The following is a 17,008-nucleotide window of genomic DNA, read 5'->3' on the forward strand; positions in this document are numbered from 1 at the left end:
TGTCTCAATGCCTGTCTGCCTGTTTTATATAGTAAGCCACGTGACTCCCTGTCTGTAGGAGCGATCCATTTTCGTGAACGGGATGTTGTACCTAATAAACTGTCAAATCAAAATGTATTTGTCACATACACATTGTTAGCAGATGTTAATGCGAGTGTAGCGAAATGCTTGTGCTTCTTGTTCCGACAATGCAGTAAAACCAACGAGTAATCTAACCTAACAATTTCACAACTACCTTATACACAAGTGTAAAGGAATGAATAGTATGTACATAAAAATATATGAATGAGTGATGATACAGAACGGCATTGGCAAGATGCAGTAGATGGTATCGAGTACAGTATATACATATGAGATGAGTAATGTAGGGTATGTAAACATGTAAAAGTAGCATTGTTTAAAGTGGCTAGTGATACATGTATTACATCAAGATGGCAAGATGCAGTAGATGGTATAGAGTACAGTATATACATACAGTTGGGCAAAAGTATTTAGTCAGCCACCAATTGTGCAAGTTCTCCCACTTAAAAAGATGAGGCCTGTAATTTTCATCATAGATACACTTCAACTATGACAGACAAAATTGGAAGGAAAAAAATCCAGAAAATCACATTGTAGTATTTTTTTGTGAATTTATTTGCAAATTATGGTGGAAAATAAATATTTGGTCACCTTCAAACAAGATTTCTGGCTCTCACAGACCGGTAACTTCTTCAACAGGCTCCTCTGTCCTCCACTCATTACCTGTATTAATGGCACATGTTTGAACTTGTTATCAGTATAAAAGACACCTGTCCACAACCTCAAACAGTCACACTCCAAACTCCACTATGGCCAAGACCAAAGAGCTGTCAAAGGACACCAGAAACAAAATTGTAGACCTGCACCAGGCTGGGAAGACTGAATCTGCAATAGGTAAGCAGCTTGGTTTAAAGAAATCAACTGTGTGAGCAATTATTAGGTAATGGAAGACATACAAGACCACTGGTAATCTCCCTCGATCTGGGGCTCCACGCAAGATCTCACCCCATGGGGTCAAAATGATCACAAGAACGGTGAGCAAAAATCCCAGAACCACACAAGGGGGGACCTAGTGAATGACCTGCAGAGAGCTGGGACCAAAGTAACAAAGCCTACCATCAGCAAGGGCATTGAAGATAAAACGTGGCTGGGTCTTTCAGCATGACAATGATCCCAAACACACCGCCCAGGCAACGAAAGAGTGGCTTCGTAAGAAGCATTAAGGTTCTGGAGTGGCCTAGCCAGTCTCCAGATCTCAACCCCATAGAAAATCTTTGGAGGGAGTTGAATGTCCGTGTTGCCCAGCAACAGCCCCAAAACATCACTGCTCTAGAGGAGATCTGCATGTAGGAATGGGCCAAAATACCAGCAACGGTGTGTGAACCTTGTGAAGACCTACAGAAAACGTTTGACCTCTGTCATTGCCAACAAAGGGTATATAACAAAGTATTGAGAAACTTTTGTTATTGACCAAATACTTATTTTCCACTATAATTTACAAATAAATTTATTTAAAATCCTACAATGTGATTTTCTGGATTTTTTTTCCTCATTTTGTCTGTCATAATTGAAGTGTACCTATGATGAAAATTACAGGCCTCTCTCATCTTTTTAAGTGGGAGAACTTGCACAATTGGTGGCTGACTAAATACTTTTTTGCCCCACTGTATATGTATGTATGCATTTCGCTACACCCGTAATAACATCTGCTAAGTATGTGTATGCAACCAATAACATTTGATTTATACAGTGCAACCTGTATTCTTATGCTATTGAAAAATCTAATTATCTCAAAGACGAGCTCCAGAAGTGTTAGCATACTGTGCACATTGAGGATATTATCTTCAGTGTCTGAGTTGTAGTCATAGATCATTATGTTGATACAGGAAGTCAGTAAGTCAGACAGTTGACTGCTCCTTAAGTTTGGAACAATGTATTAAACATTTTTTGCCAACAGTTGCCTGGAGTTGCCAAGTTGTTGTGTTTGACTTTGATAAGTTTCAGCTCATCGATTTTATACACTGCAGGGAATGTTGCAATTCCAGACCTGCATCATCTGTCTGACAGTCTGAAGTGTATATGGTATATTATTAAAACAGCTGTGGTCTGATGAGAGATATTAAGACATTATGGCTTTCAATTTAAATGGATCAAAAAGCAGACTCCTCGTGAAAAGAAATCCCTTTGAAACAGAATATCTTCCTTATTTTGTTTTTAAGAAGGTCAACGAGATCATCTGCTTCATGCACTTCAAAGCTCTGGACTTTAAATTCTGCTGCCACTTGCTCAAGCACTTATAAAAAGAAAGAAGGCTGCCCCTCCTATAAAGCTCTGTTGGCTCACTGCTGTGGTGCATACAGGATTACCATTAACATTTTTCTGCACTAGCACAGAAGTACTCATAGACAATGTCCAGTGTATTTTAAGGAACTCCAAAGGTCTTTTAATGTCTATCATGTTTGTTGCATAAAGATTCCCAGACTTGTATTAATAGAGGAAGTTTACTCTGAATACTATTCTATACTATTCTATACATTCTATGTATGACAGAAGTATGAGGTCGCTCTCTTAGCTTTGCCTCTTGGGTTTGTTTAGGAAAACCATATAATGCTTTTCAGTCAAAATAGTTGCCTGGGTCTTTCATACTGTGCTGTGTCACTCACTTCAGCACTTCCTACAATGACCTGTGATCTACTGAACAATGTCTTCCTGTGATTTTCCTTCGCTCTCAAAAGGTTACTCCCACACCAATGCCATTATTCTCTTTTGCTTGTTACTCTTTAGACTACACTGGAACATGCTCGTCCTGAGGAGCCCAGCTGGGATGAGGACTTTGCAGATGTTTACCACGAGCTCATCCACTCCCCGGCCTCTGACACTCTGCTCAACCTGGAACACAACTACTTTGTCAGTGTCTCGGAGCTCATCAGTGAGAGAGACATGGAGCTGAAGAAGTTACAAGAGAGGTTGGTATGACCATAGAGATTAAATCATCGTAATTGAAGTTAGTGTCACATAACAAATGCCTAAAGTGTTTTGCATTGTTCCTTTTCAACTCCCAGGCAGGCAACAGAGATGGACAAAGTCATGCAAGAACTGGGAAAGACCATGACTGACCAGGATGTAAATGCAGTTGCATCTCAACACTTCGATGCCCAGCAGGTAAGACACAGAGCCAATCTGGTTGGCCATTTAAGCTACAAGCGTTGTAATGCTCTATGTACAAAGATACACAGTCATAGAGATGTACGATTGGTGATTCTTCTGTCTGGTCAGGTGCTGGAGAACAAGTGGGCCAATGAACTGAAACAGGTGACTCATATTCAGAAGCAGGAGTATCAGGAGTGGGTGATCAAACTGCACCAGGACATGCAGAACCCCAATAACAGCACTATTAAGTATGTATGTGTGTGCGCGCTTTTGAATGCATGTGTGCAGAAATGTACTCAATTGTTTTCTAGGGGGATGTTCCTTAATCTCACTAATCTTCACCTTCTTACAGTGAAGCAAAATTGGTTAAATCAGATAATGAATAGATGAGTCATGTGCTTAAATGGGAAAGAAAGCCTGCAGACACAGTTGAATGAAATTTGCACACAGCAGCACTTTCAAGAGGCATTGAAATGGCATCTGAGCTCAAATAAATGTTTTTCTTTTGCTATATATGTCTTAATTATTTTTGATGTACAGTGTAGTTTGTCAGTCCCAATGTAATTAATCTGGGGTTGGTTTGTGTCCGTTCATCTTCCAGCCTGGTTCCAGATCTGTTTGTGCTGTCTTGCCAACTTCTATGCTCATTGGCGTGGACAAGAAAGCACAAAAAGATCCGGGGCAAGGCATCTTGTGAACCGTATCCTTTACAGTGTGATGTTGTGTTTGTCAGTGAGGAGATCAAGGTGCAGCAGAGCCAGCTGACAGAGGAGTCTGAGCCTGGGGTCAGGCTGTATGAGGAGCAGCGACAGCTGGAGGAGAGCTTCACCATCCACTTAGGTACTATACTGTCTGTGTCCCCATGGAAACACTGCTGCCTGGTCCAACATGCCCATGATAAAAATAAACCTTGATGACAGCGAATTAATTTACACTGAGCTTCCTGACATCGTAAAATGTAAAGACATCCTGTACATTATATACTTGTGTGTTTGTTTCCGTATGTATTTTGACTGTGTTGTTGCTGTGGTGTTGTCCAGGTGCACAGCTGAAGACAATGCACAACCTGCGACTGGTGCGGGCGGACATACTGGACTTCTGTAAGCACCGTCGCCATGGCAGCAGAGGGACCAAGCTGAGGCGGCTGCAGACTGCTCTGTCCCTCTACTCCTCGTCCCTGTGTGGCCTGGTATTGCTGGTGGACAACAGGGTCAACTCCTACAGTGGCATCAAGAGAGGTGAGAGGTCAAGGGCCAAATGTCAGGGGCCAACATAAAGCAGGGGGACCACACTGTTAGACCCTGTTAGTTAAGTGAGAGGATGAAACACATTTATAATCTTATTGCCATGACCACATTTGAAGGTGTTTTTTGGGGGGCTTTATGGCACCAGTGAGTTAGATGTTTTAGCATGTTTTAGCATTTTAGCATGACAATAGCTCAAAGGTTGTCACAGTAAAAACATTCTCCAACCCCAAAACCTCCGTAACCATTGTGAGATTATAATGAAACAATGTAATGAATCCTCGTCATCATGTGTTTATATGTTTTCCCCAGACTTTGCCACAGTATCTAAAGAGTGTACAGACTTCCACTTCCCTCGCCTGGAGGAGCAGCTGGAGGTTGTCCAGCAAGTGATGCTTTATGCCCGGTCTCAGACCAGCAAGCACAAAGACCAGCCTGGTGAGTCAGTCACACACACCAGCAGCCCACCACTGGCGAACAGTCAATCATACTTCTGAGAGTGTTTTTTAATCATTATACTGTGTATATCCAATAGCTGCATTCTCCAGCCATTCTCTATATAACTTGCAAATATGGCCTTGTGGTATCACAGTGAAAAAGTCTGAACAAAGAAGCGTTAATTGACTTGTATTTCTTCCCCAGACTCTCACTTGAATTACATGATGATTGAGATGAGTGTTCTCTGTAAGAGGACTGGATAGACCGCGATAATGTAACTATGAAATACAGGTAACTGCCAAAATAAAGGTAACACCAACATCGTGTCTTAATAGTAGTAGGGCGTTGAGCCACCAGAACAGCTTCAATGCGCCTTAACATAGAATCTACAAGTGTCAGTAACTCTATTAGATGGATACGACACTCTTCTTCCACAAGAAATTCCATCATTTGGTGTTTTGAATTACTCAAGTGTTTCCTTAATTTTGGCAGTTATCTGTATACAAGGTACAGTTAGAACAATGTTAAAGATCCTGCTGGCCCAGTAAAGTAATGTTTGTTCAACGTTCGAGCAAGGGCAAAGTCAGTGGCCTGTTGGGGATTATGTCAGGACGGAAGGGACAATACTTTTTTGACATCATTGCCAACGTGTGTTGTCGGAAACCTCAGTCAAGATCCTTATTACAATGAATCCCCATTGAATGGTTGTTTAAGTGGAGAGAAAAGCTGAGTATAGAAACATTCCTCCTAGCTATCAGGCTTTATACGGATGGACCTATGACCTCTGTTGTTGCTATTGTCATCTATTTCCTGAAAGGTTATCTTTGCACAAGTTTCCCATACAGGAAATGCAGAAGTCATCTCTTGTTTTCCCATTGACAGAAGTTCCTAGGAATGGAAGTAGTTGTGAAGATAAGAACCAAAATGTGGAAAAGAATTCTTCCAATATCTTACCAGGTAAAGTTGACTGAATGTGGTTTTATCTTGGCCTAAGTCTTTAAGGGGCAAATCCTAACTTTGTGCATTGATGTCAATGGGAGACTAGGTGAACATTTGGCTTAAGTGGAAGAAAGGATTCACTCCTAAATGAAACTAACCTTATTAGAAATAGATAAAGTTTAGAAATGACTTAGCCTATCATCCTCTCCAGGTGAATTCTACATCTCCCGCCACTCCAACCTGTCTGAGGTCCACATAGTGTTCCACCTGTGTGTGGATGACAACGTCCGCTCAGGTAACATTACGGCCCGGGAACCTGCCATCATGGGCCTGCGCAACATCCTCAAGGTCTGCTGCACGCATGATGTCACCAACATCACCATCCCTCTGCTACTGGTCCACGACATGTCAGAGGTGAGAGAGAGCCTTATGTTATATGTGTAAAAGCAGAAGGTAATATATATATATATATATATATATATATATATATATATATATATATATATATATATATATATATATATATATACCTCGAGGTCCCAGAAGTCAGATTCATAATGCATGTACAACAGTACATTATTTACAGGTGAGAGATGACCGTTAGTTATACATATGCTATGCTGTATGTGTAATTGGTTCAGGGCTCGACATTAATGCTTCTCCGCTTGCCCAGGGCAAGTAAAACAAATTATCGGACAAGCAAATTATAGGTATAAGTTGTCTGACTTGACAAAAACATCTAAATATCAAACAATTAGGCTACTCTGATCAGAATTTGATCAAAGTCTCCTGCGATGTGTTGCGCACTGTCCTCCCAATCTCTGCAGAGCGCATTTGAGTATAATTATTGGAGGCTCTCTTTGACAGGCATGATCGGTCTTTCAATCATGCAGTCGCAAGATGTGTTTTTGAGATAATGGAAAGCGAAAGGGGGATACCTAATCATTTGTAAAACTGAATGCATTCAACTGAAATGTGTCTTCAGAGAGGTGTGGGGGGCTACCTTAATCAACATCCAAATCATCGGCGCCCGGGGAACAGTATGTTAACTGCCTTGCTCAGCGGCAGAACGACAGGTTGTTACCTCGTCAGCTCGGGATTCGATTCAGCAACCTTTCTGTTATTGGCCCCAACGCTCCTACCCGCCAGGCTACCTGCCGCACAGTGTGCACATTTGTTGATATTAATTGCTAGCTAGTGACTTATTTACCCAGTTATAGCACATTTTTGGTCAGCAATGAAAATCCTGGAAAAGTCATGGTGTGTGCATCACTTGCATGTGTTCCAGTGCGAGTGGGCTATTTCCAGAGGAGAGAGACATTGCGCAGCAGGTAAAACTAGATAACTAGCCATTCAAAACAGTGTAGTTTGGCTGGTTAACTATTAGCATATATTAATGTCATGTCCGATGTCCTAAAATAACTTTCCCACCGGCAAAGTATAACCGCCAAAGGCCGACACGTAGCTGATACGGGTGCGCAAATGCTGCATACTCCGGCTGTAAAACTGTCACTCAAACACTCAAAATTGTCTGTTGAGAAATAATTATGACACCGTTGGAAAGAAAGGATTCCGCTCTACTCAATACTGGTCAGGTAATTCTGACAAAGTAAAAAAATATTCTTATAATAGCCTAATTGACAAGTAACTCCTATGCTGTCAAGATCTCCCCTGAACACGGGGAGCCTTACATAAACATGTCTTTGTTAGCTACCTTGCCCATCTTAGCCATTTGATCACTGTTTCATTGGTTGTAATTGTAATGTTGCAGGGTGGCCAACCATCCTCCAGGAGAGCTACTGGGTGTGCAGGATTTTGCTCCAGCCCTGCATGAACACACCACATTGTAAAGAAAAATCAGCTGCTCAACAGGACCTTGATAAGCTGACTGGTGTGTTTGCGCAGGGTTGTATCAAAAGCCTGCATATCCAGTAGCTCTTTGGATGGAGGGTTGACGGAACACATGTGTTTTATACAGTAACCTATACATGCAGTATTTTACCTTGTTGGGGGTTAAGTACCTTGCTTAAGGCTACAACGGCAGGAGATATAATGCACTGGATCAGAGACCAGGAGTGTTTCATTGTCAATACCAATGATAATAATGAATGTATTTTATGAAGTGGCTCCTTGCATCATACAACATTATTTTCAGTCATGGTTTTGGCAATGGTGATGTTTTGTAGAAGAAAATGGGTGTGTGAAAATATTTGATTACTTATTATCTAACTGTACAGTCAAAGTTATCACAAGCTCTAAAAAAATATATCAATGTAGCCTGAAATGATTGAATCACCCAATTTTATATTTAACTTTATGGTGTATGATTCAGTTGTTTTGTGAGTAAACCCAGTGAACTGAACTGACCACTCGTCATTCCATGGTTAGATGATTAGTAGAGAAAGGAGAAATGGATGAAAAATGGACTGAAGGAGAGGAGGAGTAATGAATGTGTCCTATTTCCTGCCTTAGGAACTGATGTGTTTGAGTGCCGCTATGCCCCTCGTGCCCTTCAGTTAAACAGTTGTGTTCGTCAGTCTGTTGTCCTCATCCCCAGTGTCATCCTGACATGTTCCTACCCTGTCCCATGGCACATTCACAAGCCTTTGATACTGTGTCCCTTAATGACCTCCTCCTCCACATCTCTACTTGTTCATTCAGTACAACCCAACCTCAGCAGTGCTCTTAGCATTTTCTCCATTCAGGAGTAGAGGAGGAGGGAAAAGTGGAGAGTCTTGAACTGTTGTGTTTACTCAAACTCTGAGTATACAGCGCACGGTACACACAGGGTGGGGGGACAGCGGTAGCATTGATAGACAGCGGCACATGGAGGCACCCAGAATTGAAAAACAACCATTACTCAACAAGCTGCTGCCTGATGTAGAGTAGACCTCCTCACTGCAGTCTAGAGAAGGCTCTGTCCTTATCATGCCACAACATGCCTGATGAAACGTCTTCTCTCAAGTCAAAGCAGGAGCTCGCTCACAAATGTACTCTGTGTGGTGTTCTCGCTTCCTAAGCTGCAGGAATTTACCAAAGAAACTTCATTATCTGTCATTTTATAATTTAAAAGCATTTCTGTCTGGAATCTTTTCCAGTGCTTTTTCCAACTGATGGATTGTACTTTTGCCCAACTCAGGCCTATATACAGTAGCATAATGGCCAGCATAGTTGGTCAAAGGAGCCATAGAAGGCAATGAGCTGTACACCTACAGATTTCTTTCAAGGAACATTACTTTTATTCTCTATGAAAAGCTGTTGTTTGACAATGTCAGGAAGGCAGAAGAGAAGGGAACAGTGAGGGGATGACAGAGGATAGAAGGCTCATCATGTTCCACCATCCTGTGGCCCGACTGACTCCTTTTATTCTCTCCCCTGCAGGAGATGACTATCCCATGGTGCCTGAGGAGGGCTGAGCTGGTCTTCAAATGTGTCAAAGGTGAGAGAGTAAGATGTACCAGTGTCATTTTCCCCTCTTGTGTTACCTCTGAGACCTCTCAGTCCTAACTTAAGATGTTTCCCTCTACAGGTTTCATGATGGAGATGGCATCGTGGGATGGAGGGATCTCACGGACAGTCCAGTTTCTAGTTCCACAGGTAAGAAAACAGGTCTGGCTGGCTGCTGCTGATCTGATCAGAACCTAATTGACTCACACATAGTATGCATTGTATTGCAGAAGATATATTTTTAGCGACATTATTTAGGTTTAGAACTGTATCACTACAGTTGAATGTACACAACCAGACAGGGTAGATGTCTCTGACAAGGACTCAGAAAACAACACCAAAGCATTGTCAGTATTCACTATTCAGGGCTGATTAGTCTTTAACACCACTCATATAACTAGTATTATAGGTTGATTAAGTGTTGCCTGCCAAATGTGATTTGGTGAAGCCCCAGAATGAACCCTATTTGAAGCAAAAACAAGTACTTGAGGAGAAGATCGTATCTTTCGGAACAGGAAGTTAAACACACTTTGGAGTTGGAGCTATTGCTTGTCCCAGCCATTCGGCATCCAACAATAGTACCCCTGTACAGTATGTCTCACAAAGGCACAGCTGGTCTTGTGTACTCTCCAAATACACTTCGGAGTGTACACCGTGTACCTACATTCAATTTACCATTACAAAAAAAGATTCCCGGAAGCTCAACATAAAACATATGTAACTTGGTCTCAGTCTATAGTGTCACTGTGTGATGAAAATGTTATGACATTAATTATAATAATAATATGTTGTTTAGGTCAAATAATATTATGCTGACTGCTCCTATATGTATTATTTTGTAAATACATTCTGTTAATAGTTCAGTAAAGTTTAAAAGCAATGTACTGGCCGTCTACTTGGGGCGGCAGCGTAGCCTAGTGGTTAGAGCGTTCAAACCCCCGAGCTGACAAAGTACAAATCTGTCGCTCTGCCCCTGAACAGGCAGTTAACCCATTGTTCCCAGGCCGTCATTGAAAATAAGAATATTTTCTTAACTGACTTGCCTGGTTAAATAAAGGTCAAATTAAAAAATTAAAATGCATCTCATTGAGAAATTATATTCTGGAGCACTCTCACCACCATTAGCTCTGACAAATTGAAAACTCTAGTCATTGGCGACTCCATTACCCGCAGTATTAGACTTAAAGCGAATCATCCAGCGATCATACACTGTTTACCCGGGGGCAGGGCTACCGACGTTAAGGCTAATCTGAAGATGGTGCTGGCTAAAGCTAAAACTGGTGAGTGTAGAGAGTATAGAGATATTGTTACCCACGTCGGCACCAACGATGTTAGGATGAAACAGTCAGAAATCACCAAGCGCAACATAGCTTCTGCGTGCATATCAGCTAGAAAGATGTGTCGGCATCGAGTAATTGTCTCTGGCCCCCTCCCAGTTAGGGGGAGTGATGAGCTCTACAGCAGAGTCTCACAACTCAATCGCTGGTTGAAAACAGTTTTCTGCCCCTCCCAAAAGTTAGAATTTGTAGATAATTGGCCCTCTTTCTGGGACTCACCCACAAACAGGACCAAGCCTGACCTGCTGCGGAGTGACGGACTCCATCCTAGCTGGAGGGGTGCTCTCATCTTATCTACCAACATAGACAGGGCTCTAACTCCTCTAACTCCACAATGAAATAGGGTGCAGGCCAGGCAGCAGGCTGTTAGCCAGCCTGCCAGCATAGTGTAGTCTGCCATTAGCACAGTCAGTGTAGTCAGCTCAGCTATCACCATTGAGACCGTGTCTGTGCCTCGACCTAGGTTGGGCAAAACTAAACATGGCGGTGTTCGCCTTAGCAATCTCACTAGGATAAAGACCACCTCCATTCCTGTCATTACTGAAAGAGATCATGATACCTCACATCTCAAAATAGGGCTACTTAATGTTAGATCCCTTACTTCAAAGGCAATTATAGTCAATGAACTAATCACTGATCATAATCTTGATGTGATTGGCCTGACTGAAACATGGCTTAAGCCTGATGAATTTACTGTTTTAAATGAGGCCTCACCTCCTGGCTACACTAGTGACCATATCCCCCGTGCATCCCGCAAAGGCGGAGGTGTTGCTAACATTTACGATAGCAAATTTCAATTTACAAAAAAAAAAAGACATTTTCGTCTTTTGAGCTTCTAGTCATGAAATCTATGCAGCCTACTCAATCACTTTTTATAGCTACTGTTTACAGGCCTCCTGGGCCATATACAGCGTTTCTCACTGACTTCCCTGAATTCCTATCGGACCTTGTAGTCATAGCAGATAATATTCTAATCTTTGGTGACTTTAATATTCACATGGAAAAGTCCACAGACCCACTCCAAAAGGCTTTCGGAGCCATCATCGACTCAGTGGGTTTTGTCCAACATGTCTCTGGACCCACTCACTGTCACAGTCATACTCTGGACCTAGTTTTGTCCCATGGAATAAATGTGGTGGATCTTAATGTTTTTCCTCATAATCCTGGACTATCGGACCACCATTTTATTACGTTTGCAATTGCAACAAATAATCTGCTTAGACCCCAACCAAGGAACATCAAAAGTCGTGCTATAAATTCACAGACAACACAAAGATTCCTTGATGCCCTTCCAGACTCCCTCTGCCTACCCAAGGACGCCAGAGGACAAAAATCAGTTAACCACCTAACTGAGGATCTCAATTTAACCTTGCGCAATACCCTAGATGCAGTTGCACCCCTAAAAACAAAAAAAATGTCTCATAAGAAACTAGCTCCCTGGTACACAGAAAATACCCGAGCTCTGAAGCAAGCTTCCAGAAAATTGGAACGGAAATGGCGCCACACCAAACTGGAAGTCTTCCGACTAGCTTGGAAGGACGGTACCGTGCAGTACCGTAGAGCCCTTACTGCTGCTCGATCATCCTATTTTTCTAACTTAATTGAGGAAAATAAGAACAATCCGAAATTCCTTTTTAATACTGTCGCAAAGCTAACTAAAAAGCAGCATTCCCCAAGAGAGGATGACTTTCACTTTAGCAGTGATAAATTCATGAACTTCTTTGAGGAAAAGATTATGATTATTAGAAAGCAAATTACGGACTCTTCTTTAAACCTGCGTATTCCTCCAAACCTCAGTTGTCCTGAGTCTGCACAACTCTGCCAGGACCTAGGATCAAGAGAGACGCTCAAGTGTTTTAGTACTATATCTCTTGACACAATGATGAAAATAATCATGGCCTCTAAACCTTCAAGCTGCATACTGGACCCTATTCCAACTAAACTACTGAAAGAGCTGCTTCCTGTGCTTGGCCCTCTTATGTTGAACATAATAAACGGCTCTCTATCCACTGGATGTGTACCAAACTCACTAAAAGTGGCAGTAATAAAGCCTCTCTTGAAAAAGCCAAACCTTGACCCAGAAAATATAAAAAACTATCGGCCTATATCGAATCTTCCATTCCTCTCAAAATTTTTTGAGAAGGCTGTTGCGCAGCAACTCACTGCCTTCCTGAAGACAAACAATGTATACGAAATGCTTCAGTCTGGTTTTAGACCCCATCATAGCACTGAGACGGCACTTGTGAAGGTGGTAAATGACATTTTAATGGCATCGGACCGAGGCTCTGCATCTGTCCTCGTGCTCCTAGACCTTAGTGCTGCTTTTGATACCATCGATCACCACATTCTTTTGGAGAGATTGGAAACCCAAATTGGTCTACACGGACATGTTCTGGCCTGGTTTAGATCTTATCTGTCGGAAAGATATCAGTTTGTCTCTGTGAATGGTTTGTCCTCTGACAAATCAACTGTACATTTCGGTGTTCCTCAAGGTTCCGTTTTAGGACCACTATTGTTTTCACTATATATTTATATACCTCTTGGGGATGTTATTCGAAAACATAATGTAAACTTTCACTGCTATGCGGATGACACACAGCTGTACATTTCAATGAAACATGGTGAAGCCCCAAAATTGCCCTCGCTAGAAGCATGTGTTTCAGACATAAGGAAGTGGATGGCTGCAAACTTTCTACTATTAAACTCGGTTTTAGTGCTAACCTACAAAGCATTACATGGGCTTGCTCCTACCTATCTCTCTGATTTGGTCCTGCCGTACATACCTACACGTACGCTACGGTCACAAGACGCAGGCCTCCTAATTGTCCCTAGAATTTCTAAGCAAACAGCTGGAGGCAGGGCTTTCTCCTATAGAGCTCCATTTTTATGGAACGGTCTGCCTACCCATGTCAGAGACGCAAACTCGGTCTCAACCTTTAAGTCTTTACTGAAGACTCATCTCTTCAGTGGGTCATATGATTGAGTGTAGTCTGGCCCAGGAGTGGGAAGGTGAACGGAAAGGCTCTGGAGCAACGAACCGCCCTTGCTGTCTCTGCCTGGCCGGTTCCCCTCTTTCCACTGGGATTCTCTGCCTCTAACCCTATTACAGGGGCTGAGTCACTGGCTTGCTGGGGCTCTCTCATGCCGTCCCTGGAGGGGGTGCGTCACCTGAGTGGGTTGATTCACTGTTGTGGTCATCCTGTCTGGGTTGGCGCCCCCCCCCCTTGGGTTGTGCCGTGGCGGAGATCTTTGTGGGCTATACTCAGCCTTGTCTCAGGAAGGTAAGTTGGTGGTTGAAGATATCCCTCTAGTGGTGTGGGGGCTGTGCTTTGGCAAAGTGGGTGGGGTTATATCCTTCCTGTTTGGCCCTGTCCGGGGGTGTCCTCGGATGGGGCCACAGTGTCTCCTGACCCCTCCTGTCTCAGCCTCCAGTATTTATGCTGCAGTAGTTTGTGTCGGGGGGCTGGGGTCAGTTTGTTATATCTGGAGTACTTCTCCTGTCCTATTCGGTGTCCTGTGTGAATCTAAGTGTGCGTTCTCTAATTCTCTCCTTCTCTCTTTCTTTCTCTCTCTCGGAGGACCTGAGCCCTAGGACCATGCCCCAGGACTACCTGACATGATGACTCCTTGCTGTCCCCAGTCCACCTGGCCATGCTGCTGCTCCAGTTTCAACTTCCACCTGACTGTGCTGCTGCTCCAGTTTCAACTGTTCTGCCTTATTATTATTATTAGACCATGCTGGTCATTTATGAACATTTGAACATCTTGGCCATGTTCTGTTATAATCTCCACCCGGCACAGCCAGAAGAGGACTGGCCACCCCACATAGCCTGGTTCCTCTCTAGGTTTCTTCCTAGGTATTGGCCTTTCTAGGGAGTTTTTCCTAGCCACCGTGCTTCTACACCTGCATTGCTTGCTGTTTGGGGTTTTAGGCTGGGTTTCTGTACAGCACTTTGAGATATCAGCTGATGTACGAAGGGCTATATAAATAAATTTGATTTGATTTGATTTTGATCTTATTTCTCAATAAGAGAAATTTCTCAATAAAAGCATCCCCCTTCATTAATATGACTCTGTTATGACTCTGTTACCTGTAACCAAAGACTTGTATAAACAAGTCTTTGGTTACAGGCATGGGTGAAATTGTCTCCCTGTAGAGAGGGTCACCTATAGTATGATTATATGTTGACAGTCTCGGGATAAAACCAGCATCAAAGGCCCCTAACAGCATTTACGGCTCCAACACCAATAGCACCTCTAAAACAGCTTTGTTGTACACCTCAAACAGATACGTAGGTCTAAATACACAAGCAGTAGACGAGTTGTGAGGGGAGACATGAATACTTAAAATGCTTATTTGAAGGCCATGCTACCTATTAAAGGGACAGCTGTCAGAGAGCGCATAATTTCAGCATCTTGACTGGTCCCAAGGGAAATGGGACATTGAGCTAAATGTCCCTGCTTAGGTGGTCGTTAACACTTACTGTTGTACAAGCAAAACAATGTATGTTGTGAATTTGAATGTTAAGAATTTCCCCCTAATAGATGTCTTGCATGTTAGTAGTTTGTCGTTGTGTCTGTGTAGGCTACTCTATCTTGGAAAGCGGCCGTTCCATATGTTCATCAGTTCCAATGTGCATTAATCATTGATATCTACTTTGTCTGTGTTTTATTGACAGAGTATCTCTGAGGAGATGTTCTACCAGTTGAGCAACATGCTGCCTCAGATCTTCCGTGTCTCGTCCACCCTCACACTCACCTCCAAACGCTGACGGAGACACAGGGCCAATCATGGCGGCTTGGCAACTGTCAACACCATGCTGTTTTAAGACAGATTCTACGGCCTCTTCCTCATCATGCTATAGCAATTAGAATTTTTGTCTTGCAGTCTGTGTTTAAGTCACAGTTGAGTCTACCATCATGAAAATAAACTAACCAAAGGAGTGACTGTACTCTGATTGTTACAGCACTCCAGTCAAAAGTATGAGATTCAGTGCTTTTGTATTGCAATGATTTTACAATATAGAGAGGGGCCTCAAGAGTTTTGATAATTGAGTTCCCTCTAACCTATTTAAATAGTTGCATTTTACAGAGGTTAGTGTGATGGATGACTGTCAATTGATTTAGCGATGCCTGCATAATTGGCATCATCTTAGGGCAAGGTGACATCATCTTGGCCCATCTTCCCAAAAAAGATGGATTGTGTTGTTGCCGAGGCAAGCATTGTGTGTGTGTGTGTGTGTGTGTGTGTGTGTGTGTGTGTGTGTGTGTGTGTGTGTGTGTACTGCATTGCAGTGAATTATAGTGAACTTTTTGTCATCTCACTCCACCCCAGTAACAGCAGAGGGCACTGTTCTCAGAGATAAAGAAGCACTCTGATAGATTATGTTTAATCTACTCCGTGCCAAAACATTGATTTAAACATTTACTATGAGACACAGAAAGTTTGTTTCTTATGTTGTTGCAGCCTAAACTCTAGCCCATACCCCTGAATGTTTGCCCAACACATTTTCAGCACTTCTCAACTCATTTTTGATGTGGCATTCCAATTGACTGATCACAATTTACTGTGCACTGATCACAATTTACTGTGCACTGATCACAATTTACTGTGCACTGATCATAATGTCCTGTTTACACACATCTTTACTATATGTTTTTAGTCGAAATGTATGTAAAAAGTGTTTAAACAATGTGAATATATCCTGAATCTTCTCTTTGTGAAATAATGTTTCAGATTTGACATTTGTTCGTTTTTTTTACTGGGCCTGTAAACATTGGTGTATAGCCTACTTCATATTGCAGTTTGTGCACAATTTAATTTACTGTTTGAGTAGTCCACGATCGACTAATCTACCTGAAGCTAATATGACATGGTAATTACATTCTTCCATGTCTGTTTGAAGTAAGTCATTTTAGTTGGATGAAATAATTGATGCTTGTCAGAGGTTTGCCTGCTATGATGAACAGCAACAGAATTAAGATGATTAAACAGATCAAGTGCACCATCAAACGTGTCTTCTTTCAAGTGAAAAACAGATGTCTGTGGCCATTCTCCTCAGAGCTCCCAAGTCGGTGTCGTGTTAACCTGCTGTACTGTTTATACCGTACTGCAGTGGTGAGAACCTGCAAAACCCTTCGGAAATGTGTGGCATTCTTGGCATTGGTCTCGGTGGCCTTAAGTATTGGGTTCCCTGGGGCAGAGGGACCATGGTGCCGACTCAGCAGCATCATTCCCCGGCCGGACCCCGTGCCTGTCCCCTCTCCCTAGTGTTGTGTGCAGCAAGGCAGCCTGGCCGTCAGAGCAACACACACTCACAGGTCCTTTGACGAGGACCGCAAATCCCTGGAACAGCTGACCCCCTAGGGGGCTGATTGGCTGATCAGGTTCCTGGGTTCAGGTACATTGAAACCTACAGTACAGGACCCTAT

General features: G+C 42.6%; 1 protein-coding gene across 3 annotated transcripts in view; it reads left to right on the top strand.

Annotated features, from left to right (window-relative positions):
- Positions 1-16,589, top strand: part of LOC109867798 (protein C12orf4 homolog) — a 25,074-nt gene extending 8,485 nt beyond the window's left edge. For 2 of the 3 annotated variants that reach the window (XM_020457096.2, XM_031801128.1), the window contains 11 exons: positions 2,806-2,987; positions 3,084-3,183; positions 3,298-3,419; positions 3,905-4,011; positions 4,212-4,409; positions 4,728-4,853; positions 5,736-5,810; positions 6,004-6,206; positions 9,174-9,231; positions 9,322-9,389; positions 15,256-16,589. In XM_020457096.2, coding sequence (XP_020312685.2) covers positions 2,806-2,987; positions 3,084-3,183; positions 3,298-3,419; positions 3,905-4,011; positions 4,212-4,409; positions 4,728-4,853; positions 5,736-5,810; positions 6,004-6,206; positions 9,174-9,231; positions 9,322-9,389; positions 15,256-15,348 — 1,332 coding nt within the window. In that variant the 3' untranslated portion in view covers positions 15,349-16,589. Of the gene's footprint in view, positions 1-2,805; positions 2,988-3,083; positions 3,184-3,297; positions 3,420-3,904; positions 4,012-4,211; positions 4,410-4,727; positions 4,854-5,735; positions 5,811-6,003; positions 6,207-9,173; positions 9,232-9,321; positions 9,390-14,154; positions 14,434-15,255 lie in introns of all 3 variants that reach the window. The other variant, XR_004204770.1, reaches the window with a different exon arrangement.
- The last annotated feature ends 419 nt before the right edge of the window (positions 16,590-17,008 follow it).

Source organism: Oncorhynchus kisutch, linkage group LG22, assembly GCF_002021735.2.
Source record: "Oncorhynchus kisutch isolate 150728-3 linkage group LG22, Okis_V2, whole genome shotgun sequence".
Classification (NCBI taxonomy): Eukaryota; Metazoa; Chordata; class Actinopteri; order Salmoniformes; family Salmonidae; genus Oncorhynchus; species Oncorhynchus kisutch.